At 36.4% G+C, this 10,581-nt stretch overlaps 1 protein-coding gene across 5 annotated transcripts in view; it reads right to left on the reverse strand.

Annotated features, from left to right (window-relative positions):
* Positions 1-1,851: 1,851 nt before the first annotated feature.
* CSNK1G3 (casein kinase 1 gamma 3) overlaps positions 1,852-10,581 on the reverse strand; it is a 72,369-nt gene continuing 63,639 nt past the window's right edge. For all 5 annotated transcript variants that reach the window (XM_006764383.2, XM_015564377.1, XM_006764386.2 and 2 more), the window contains one exon: positions 1,852-2,632. In XM_006764383.2, coding sequence (XP_006764446.1) covers positions 2,578-2,632 — 55 coding nt within the window. In that variant the 3' untranslated portion in view covers positions 1,852-2,577. The remainder of the gene's footprint in view (positions 2,633-10,581) is intronic.

A 10,581-nucleotide genomic window follows, 5' to 3' on the forward strand; every position in this document is an offset into this window, starting at 1 on the left:
TCTTACCCATGATGAGAGGAAAGGGTTAAGAGCAAGTTTAAAAAAACTACCTTTATTTTTTATTTCGTTTTCAGTTACATACTTTTAAACAGGGATGTGTTTCATTATTCAGACATTCAGGCAATGTTGACTCATTAGTGTTGACAGAAAAGAAGCATAAAAATGCAAAACGTTGTTGGCTTAACCTGAACATACCTGCATTACCTATTACTGACCAGTCTGTGTTGCCAAAAGATTTATTCCTTGGCATTAAAATGGAGCAATTAAAAATATTGCTAAAAAGCAAATGTGTACACACTGGTCTTTGCAGCAAATAAGGGTATTTATACTTTAAAATATTTTAAGTCCATAATTGGATTAATATACACACCTTCTTATGTATAAGGAGTTCAGATCATATAAACACTGTACAGTCCAAAAACCCTACTAAGAATAAAACTAAATAGGCTTATGATAAGAAATACAGATATCGCATGTATTTACAAATATCAGAGACACACATATTTGGTCAAATACTGTAAAGAAAGAAGTGGTTTCACATTATAATGGCCAAAACATCCATCTACCTTGCTCAAAGCAAACAAAAATAACAACTTAGTATGTGACTCCTGCAGTTTAAGACAACATGACAGTATACAAATAGATAGGATGGAAACTGATGACCAAATTATACAGCAAATATTTCCTAGGCTGAGTGTAGGTCTTTAAAATCAACAACTTAAAAAGATCTTCATTTCAGAGCAACAATAAACAAAGTCCAGATTTGCAGTATTCATATGGGTTCCTAATTCATCAAAAACAATGCATTGAACTTTTGGCTAACGAGAAAAATAAATTACAAAGTACAATTAAATCCCTGTAAATGCAATAATGAAGTCAAAAATGTAGATTTATTTACTTTAATTACACATTTTAAATGTTACCTTGAGACAATAAAAATAAATAAGCGTGCCTGGCGGCTCGCACTTAAAGACGAAGAAGGGGCTGCAAGGAAGGAGGAAGTAACAATTTGATAAACAAAAAATGAGTATGAGATTTGAACAACGTAATTCTTCCTAGCCAGTCTTTTTGTTTTAACTCTTCTTGAAAATCCTGGCTGGAAAGATGTGACAAAAGAATACCTGCCTTTATGGCTTAAAACAAAGCATACTTGAAAATGGAATGGGTTTCCTTTTTTACAGAACCGTAACTTTGTTCATATGCAGGCACTTTAACAGACTATGGAGGCAAAGCACCTGACCCATCCTCTCCAAACTAGTTTTCAATCATCAAAATTAGGCTAAAACGTCGGAAAACTCCAGAGAGCCAGCAAAGTGGAATACAAGAGACTAATGTGCACAGAGGGCAATAAAGTGACCCAGTTTTTATTGCTGGGGATCTTTTTTATCAAAAAGCAAATAATTAACAAACAGACACCATTGAGTGGCACATCCAAAGTTTTCTGCTCAAGGGAGAATGTAATCACTCAGCAGTGGGTTTCAATGGGATCCCCTTTGACTTCAACCTTATACATTGCAAAGAGATTCACATTTATTTCTTCTCCTTAGTGTATTTTTTTTTTAAAAAAAACTCCCACATTTCTCATTTCTCAAAGTATTCATCTCTTGCTGTCTAACACACATTATCTGGAAGCATAAAGTTACATTATACAAATGTTGCATTTTTTTAAAATAAGTGCTTTTGCCACTTCAGCAACACTGTACTTCACATAGTGGTGCCACGAAAGCTGAGCTTAACCCTGGCCGGGTAGCTCAGCTGGTTAGAGCATTGTCACGATATGCAAAGGTTGCAGGTTCGATCCCCGGTCAGGGCACAAACAAGAATCAACCAATGAATGCACAAATAAGTGGAACAAGTCAATGTTTCTTTCTCCCCCTCTCTCTCAAAGCAATAAATAATTTAAAAAATTTTTAAAAAGCAGAACTCATAATTACCACATTACTTGTTATTCATTTTACAACTACCATCTGCCAAACACATAGAGCTTTTTCCTCAGTACCTCTGGGCAGTGACTGTACCATGATTTCAGAGAGAATTTTAGTATGACTCACAAATAGCAGTACCATCAGTAATACTGGTATCAATGCAGATGTCACACCAAAAATGAATTTCTCAAGAATTACCTTCTTCAAATATTTGGGCAACTCTGTTTCCTTTGTTGTGTTACCACAGGGGAGAAAATTCCTGTTTGATTATGCTCTTACATGAGTTATAAAAGACCAGATCAGGTATATTAACTGGTTGACATTTAAGATACTGTACTGCTTTCCGTGGCAGGAGGAGAGCTTCTGAAAATGTTCTCTAGGACTATTTTGACCAGTCCTACCTCATTGGTCCATTCCATTCACTGATGGGCAAAGCACTCATGTTTTGACAAAACGTTAAAGCTTCCATAATAGTTAAATTAGAAAAAAAACGTGAATGTAAGACAACCACACAATGAAGTATGAAAGTATGACATTTTTGTTTCTAAGAGTGAGTCCTTGAAAACATATGTGGTCACTACAGAGATGATTTTCATCACAAGACAGAAGATGAACACGCAAGTAACTCCCCATGATCTGCCTGTCTCCAGAGTCACTTGTGGCGCTGTATGGTTTTCCTTTTCCTTCGTTTGAAAAAACAGCAGCACCTGCAGATGGAAGGAAATACTTTTTAATTATAAAAGTGCTAAAATGTCACAAAGGAAGGCTGACTCTAATCATATTACTTTAAATGGTCATAAAAAGCAATAGGCTAGTGCAAGATGAACAGTGAACATGCCAGTGAAGCATAGATATTAGTGAACTATAGCAGAATTATTGCTGTTGTTTTATCAACGTGCCTTTTAGAAAGAGCAAGACAATTCTAAGCAACAGTAAAAGGAGTCACTAAACTGAAAAGGCTCTGTACAAAGCTAAGGGGATCTGAATCCTAACTGCCCCGCCGTATTATTATTTGGGACACTCGTTAATCTCTGGCTATGGCATGCTTTTATAAAATTCATCTTGTGGATTCTCTCCCATTCTTCCTGGTATTTATACATGCTTGTTGAAACCATTGTTAGAAAAGCAATAATGATCCTCATATTGGGGATTTTGTTTTCACTAAGAATTCGTTTCAATTGCAAAAAAGAAAAAGAAAAATCTAAAATACACTCTTCAGCAAACATTACCCATCACACAAACTGGAAGAGAGAAAACATACAAAACAGAGTAAGAATGTCACTGGCACTTTTTAATTCTTTAAGGGTTAAAGGTCAAGTGTATCGTGTTATTTTAATTAAGGTAAGAACTATAGTTAACATTTAAAATAGCACAATCAATGTGATTCAGTTTTGTATTTGAAAACTGATTGTTTTGTAGTCTATGAAGGAAATATTGTACTGCTTTTTATTCCTAGGCAAAAAAATCTAGAGATGATCCCTGAGAGAACTACCTTTTCTGAGGGTAAATTTTCCTAGATATTCCTGTAATTCTTACCAGCCCACCTTCCTAACTCAACATTTTCAAGCAACACATAACAAAAACCATGTAGCTTTATCTGTTCTACCTGGCAAAAGATTATGAAATATGAAATAATTGCTAGATATTTTTGATATTTTTTGGTGAAATAAATGTAAATAGAAATCTAACCTATGCAGTTAAATTATACAATATCTCTACCCACATCATAAAATTTAATTTCAGAAGAGCGGGCATGGAGGTCATGGTTTGCTTCCTGGTCAGGTCACATGGCCCAGTTGTGGGCTTGGTCCCCAGTAGGCAGTGTGCAGGAGACAGCCAATTAATGATTCGCATCATTGATGTTTCTATCTCTCTCTCCCTCTCCCTTCCTCTCTGAAATCAATTTAAAAAATATATTATAAAAAGTGTTTAAAAAATTAATTTCAGACCCTTTATTGTGATTTATGTCATGATTATGAAATCACTATGGGGCACAATCACACAATTGCATTTTTTAAGTATACTCAAACAGCACATAATGACTAGACCATAAAATGTGAGTAATTCAAAATTGTATGTATCACCTGGTAAAGATTCAACTAGAAATATGTGCAGTCATCAATCTTTATGATTTTTACTTTTATTGAAGTGAAATAAATTACCCAAACAAGGGCCTTAAAAAGAGCTACCACCATAAAAAAAGAATATGGGTACATTAGATTTTTCATGGACTTAGAAAAATAAGTCAAATTTATTTGTAACTGTTAGCTACCTAATACCTTCTCAAATTGGTTATATAAATTTTCAAAAATAAAAAGCAAAACAAAAATCATTCAAGTCAAATTACTCTCTATAAAATAAAAATCATTATTCCAAAAAGAACCTTTCAATTAAAAACTTAAGAGTCAGAACATGTCCATACTTTAAAAAACAAAATATTAAAAAATTGAGAGTTAGAAGAAACAAACCAAATATTTAGGATATTAAAGAATATGGTCATATTTCAATGGAAATTTATTCATTGTTTAATATTAAAGTCTACTAATAATGTTCACTGTTTCTAAATACTGTCACTGGCTACTGAAATTCAAAAATACATTCTTTTAAAAAATTTCCACTAAAAAGTGTCTTAAGCCTTTTGGAATGGGGAACTTAATGTAATACATGTTTTAATGAATAAGTCCAAGTCATAGATTTTCATGCTTGTATTAGCAATTCACCTTGCTTGCTTTATTTTTCCAGTACCATTAATCACCTTTCAGTTCTGAGAGTTGAGTTCTTCCTACCTCTTAGGTATCCTTTCCTTCAACTGTGTAAGAATTATTGATCAAAAAAAAGAAATTCCCAAATTTATTTCAGATTAAATAAGACTTTCAAATGAATTATAATTTTACAAGAACTTTAAATTCAAAAGCAATCTAAAAATGACATCTATTTTTCAGGAAGAAATCCCATTAAATAGAGTACTGTAAATCCTTGAAATAGATTTGCAAAAATAAAGCTGGAATGCCATTAAACTTACTACCACCAGAGGGCAGCATTGCTTTATATAATATGAATACATTCCAAATAGAAACAAAACAGAAGAAAATTGCTATTTAACTTGTGGCTGATTTCTTAAAGTCATTACCAAAACAGCTGATTTATAGTCTTTGTGATTAAGAAATTAGGTATCATCTCAATTATCTCCTGTCCCTGAGCACTGAACCTAAAACACAGTGCTCATACCATCACTCTACCACATGACTGTTTTATTTTCCTGTCAGTACTTATTACTAATAATCTACATGTATTTCATGTCTTTATTATCTGCCTCCACATCAGATAAAAGCTTCATAAGATCTTGCTCACAGGTACATCTCACAAATGGGCACAAAACTGTTACTCATTAAATATTACTGAATAAATAAAGGATATGCCTCATAAATGCAACTCCTAGAGTAAGAATCTGGTCAATTATAGCATCTTCTAAAGCTGGAGTTTTTACCCATGGGCTGCGTACCCCGGTGAGAACTCATACAATGCAGATTTTAGTGCCTGTGGAAGTTTTTCTGGAAAAGAATGGCTTGCACCATATTCTTAAAGGAGTCTGAATCTCAAGAAGCACTGCTCTCTAGATGCAACTGCCCAGGCCCCACTCCTGCTTCTCCATTTCCAATGAGGCCTTGGCCTGGGTGCTCAGGGCTGACCACTGGAGATACTGAGTGGACACCATGCCATCAGTTTATGAGTGCAGGCAAAGGAGGAAAAAGAGACAGTGTTATTTTAACATTTGGTACAGCGGAAAGAGGGGAAAAGAGCTATTGGTAATAACAACTGTAAATAATAGCAGATTCTAGGATTTAGCACATACATGAGTTCTCACAGACGATGTGAGCAAGTTATTTTTATCAATAAATTCAATTATCTGTTCTTAGAAAATTATTTACATCTTTAAAATGTTAAAATATGTTTTCTGTCCTTGCTGCTCAGTGGCTACAATTTCTTATACATTAGTTTATACCTCACTTGGAGTCTCTTCTGATCTAGACTACGGACAACACCTAGGGGAAGCTGATTAAGCTAACCAGACATTTAAATCATGTTTTGTCAATGCTTCCCTTTTTCTTGGCTCTTTCTTGATTATTCCTTATGCAGTTCCAGTAAGACAATATACTCTCACAAGTCAGATCCGTGCTTCTGACACGATAATTTGGTAGCCAATCTAAAAGCTTTGCAGTCACATCTCCACTCTTAAATACTCTGCAGATAAATGTTAAGTCCTGCTCCTTATGAATTCAAGGTTGTTGCTTTAAATACTGTTTGGGTAGGAAACAGGGGACTATCATGACTCAAAGTCCTAAAATATGTAGAAAACATACTGGTAAGGGCCAAGGCTTTGCTACTAACATTACACCACCACTTCCTCTTTAGTCACTGCCTTTTCCTTCATCTAGAATTGGGCTTGTTTTCTTAGATTATGTCATATACTACTTTCTCACAGATATACCAGAAACTGAAGCATGTTTCTCTGTTTGTATGTCAAGTTCTTATTGGTCCCTTCTACAGTGACTCACTGGCTCATCCTTTGGCTGAGAGACTGTTGGCAACCTACCATACAGTTAGGACTCTGGAACCTGACCTCTGCTCATCGGGCGGAGCTGATGAGAATACAGAAAATACCTTTTATAGCATAATTCTGACAAAGGATTTTCCCCCTAAAATGTATACCTGATACATTTTAGTACCTCTGGATCTCTTGATTTTTAAATTATAAACTGTTTAGTTAGCCAAGAGGAGTTTAGATCAGACAGCAAGACCATCCACAAACTATTCTAACTAGGAACCTGTACACCTATCCTCATCTTTAATTTCTTCCTCTCCATCTACATGCAATTAGTCCCTCAAGTCTGAAATGACTTTCAAAAACGTCCCATTCTCTTATGCTGACTTAGTTTGGAACACTGTTTCCATCATTGCTAAGAGCCTTTTAACTGACTTCCCAGTCTAAGTCTCCCTCTCTCTAATATGCCATCGTAGGTTTATAGTTGCGAGTACGCAAAACAGAGTTTGTTCTTGTATTATTTATTAATTACTGTATTATTTTCCATACAAACAGCTGTAAGCCTACTTTTGCCCACCATATATGGCACCCTTTCCTCTGAAATCTCAGCAATGTCTCTACACAATCTATGGCATTAAGTCCGCACAGCTCTTAAGTTTGGTTCCAACCTATTTCCACTCTCCTCTCAGTCTCATCATCCATCAGTCTTCCTTCCAGGCAGCCTACACTGCAAGGAAGGAAGGTTTTCTACAATCTTATGAATCCCAGGAAGTGACATAAGCCTCAAAACTGTTGCCAAAAATTATTTCCTAAGGTTCAATCTGATTATACCATTTCTTGGCTTAAAACACACAGCTTTCATTGCTGTGCTAAGATAATGTTCAATTTTTTTTTAACCTGGCCACTAAGTCCCTTTGAGATTGGACACTTAGCCTATCCATCCCAGTTCCCATTAAAGCACTCACGCATTATATAGCCTCGTGGGCTGCTCCTTGCTCAACCTCTTCTCTCTGACAACCACCCATCAACTTTGCCAAACCATACTTATCTTTGAGAACCAGTGAAGTATATCTTTACTGCTGAAGACTTCTACATCTTCCCAGCTAGAAGTGAGTACCAGTCTCTGAACTCCAACAACACTGTATCCTACATAGTGCTAATCCTCTAACACCTGTACTAGACCAATGATTCTCAACGCTAGCTGTTCCTTAGAATCAGTTTAGAAGCTTTTTAAAAATACTGGTAACCAGACCCCACCACAGAGCAATTAAATCAGAAATGCTGACAGTGCAGCCTAAGTATTATCTTATTGTTAAAACTCCCCAGAAGATTGTGAGATGAAGCCAGAGTACAGAACCACCATGTAAAAGTAACTGGGATAGTCTATCTTCTCTAAGGAAAAGGTGATTTCATACTACTTAAAAATTTGATAACTAAACTACTGGAAGCCTTGTTTTAATCATTTAAGGAATGATGAGAGTGCTATTCTTTTTTTTTAATATATATATATTTTATTGATTTTTCACAGAGAGGAAAGGAGAGGGACATAGAGCTAGAAACATCGATGAGAGAGAAACATCGACCAGCTGCCTCCTGCACACCCCCCAATGGGGATGTGCCCACAACCAAGGCACATGCCCTCGACCAGAATCGAACCCGGGACCCCCCAGTCCGCAGGCCAACGCTCCATCCACTGAGCCAAACCAGCCAGGGCAAGAGTGCTATTCTTTATGTCACCTGCCTTGAAAAAAAATTCTCAGCTACAGTAAAAAAGGCAAAACCTTGTTACTAATGAAGGAGTCACTTTATATTGGGGGGAATAGAATACTTTCCATCGTTCAGAAATCATATATTTATCCCATGAGGTACTATTCTAGGAAACTTGAGACTCTAAAATGTCCAATGTAAAATACATTCTAGTGGGATGCAATGAGAAGGATCTCTGTCAATCACAGGTAAGAAGAAAGAGAGGAAGTCAGAAACAAATTCTGAAAAAGAATTTTAAGTAGGTTCCTAGCTACCTACACAATGGTGGAAGAAGCGTAAGATGCAATTGTAGAAAAAAAAATCATGCTTACATTTCTGAATCACAAACTAAAAATATGAGGAATGCAATAGTAAACTTGTAGAAATGTAAGAATAATCCTGATGAAAGGAAAGACAAAGTTTTATGTGTTTAGTTTTCAACTAGTGAAGGGTTAGGAAAGTTCTAAAGCTTTCTGTAACCTATCTGGAATAAAGCTTAACTGAAATGATGGATTATATTCATTTTTTAAAAATAACTGATTAAGATATAATTCACATACCATAAAATTCACCCTTTTAAAGTGTACGATTCAGTGGTTTTTATAGTACAGCAATAATCACCACTATCTAACTTCAAAACATTTTCATCACCCTAAAGGAAACCACACTGCCTATTAGCAGCCACTCCTCAACTCCTCTTCCCTGCCCTAGGCAACCACTGTCTGCTTCATGTCTCTATATATCTGTCTGTTCTGGAAATTTCATCTTTGTGTCTACTTCTTTCACTTATCATAATGTTTCCAATTTTAGTTTTTATACTGTTAACTAATAGTCCATTGTATGGATATACCACATTATTTATAGTCAGCTGTCCTATATAATAAAAGCCCAGAGACCGAATGGCCGAACGATCAGAACAACCGGTCAACTGGTCGCTATGATGCGCACTGACCACCAGGGGGCAGACACTCAACACAGGAGCTGCTCCCTGGTGGTCAGTGTGCTCCCACAGTGGGCCAATTCCCTAGGCCACACCCTCCACCTGTGCACGAATCCCGTGCACCAGGCCTCTAGTTTAGTAATAATTTATTAAGGCATACTGTTTTAGACATTGGGATATAAAGATGAAAAAAATCCTTGTTTATAAGAAATTCAAGAAGTTTCAAGAAGTGGGAAATGGATAAAGAGAATAGTATATTGATGGCAGAATGGAACCAATAGAATATAGGCTTCAGAATGGAAAATGGAGCTGGGAAAGCCAGGCAGGGGCCAGACTATGAAAGGTGTGACAGGCCTTGGCGCCATGATGTTCCAAGCACCAGAGAACCTTTCCTTTAGGAATAACCTTCCCACCATTTACTTCCTTTTTCTCTCATCTTCCAACACCTACATAAAGAAACCCAAACCCATAAACATCCACACCCATCTCAACTAATTCAATTACAATGTCATTCTTCAAAGCCCCTTCCATAAAGCATTCTCTGATCATCCTGTCAGTAAGTAATCTTTCTCTTTATACCTTTTCCATAGCATTTAGTCATATACTGATGTATGCTAATACAACTGCAATCTTCCTGACTGGTGTGTACTCTACGTAAGGGTAAAGGTGGTACCAGATATTTCTGAAATCCAAGCAGTGTAATTGTTGAAGGAATAAATGAAAAAAATATATATAATAGCTTTGGTTGATAGCAGGTATCTAGGAAGATGTGAACACAGAAAGAGCCAGTTTCAGTGAAGAGTCGTGAGTATGGAAGTAAAAATATGGGACAAGGAGGACAGAAGAAGCACAGCCTGGGAACAGCACAGATGAGAAAGGTCACAGGCAACTGGAAGAGAAGAGATAAACCTGGGTGATAATAACTACTGAGTGCCTGCCATCTGCAGACAAAATACCAGTGTTTTATCACATTTAACTTTCTCAATCCTATGAGGTAGGTATTATTAGCCTCATTTGACAGAAAAAGATATAAGCCTGAAGAAGGTAACGAAGAGGCAGAAGTAGGATTCTACAACCTAATTGCAAAGGACTTGCGCATTCTAATCGGCCACACTACCACCCTACTTCTATAACTGTATTTAGGATTGCACACAGGAGCAAAACTGTTGTTTTTATTTCTGACATAAAAATGCACAAGGATGTAGTTGACTAATTATATCCCGCAATCCACTAAACCAAGTCATACCATCAATAAACCCCATAGCCCAAAGTATTAAAATTGGATACTTAATCATTTTTTTTTAAAAAGAAGTATCTACAGCCGCGGCCAGTGTGGCTCAGTTGGTTGGGCGTTGTTCCCAGCACCAAACGATGCTGATTTGATTCCCAGTCAGGGCACATGCCCAGGTTGCAGATTTGTTCCGGGG

The sequence above is a fragment of the Myotis davidii genome, unplaced genomic scaffold (genome assembly GCF_000327345.1).
Source record: "Myotis davidii unplaced genomic scaffold, ASM32734v1 scaffold159, whole genome shotgun sequence".
NCBI lineage: Eukaryota > Metazoa > Chordata > Mammalia > Chiroptera > Vespertilionidae > Myotis > Myotis davidii.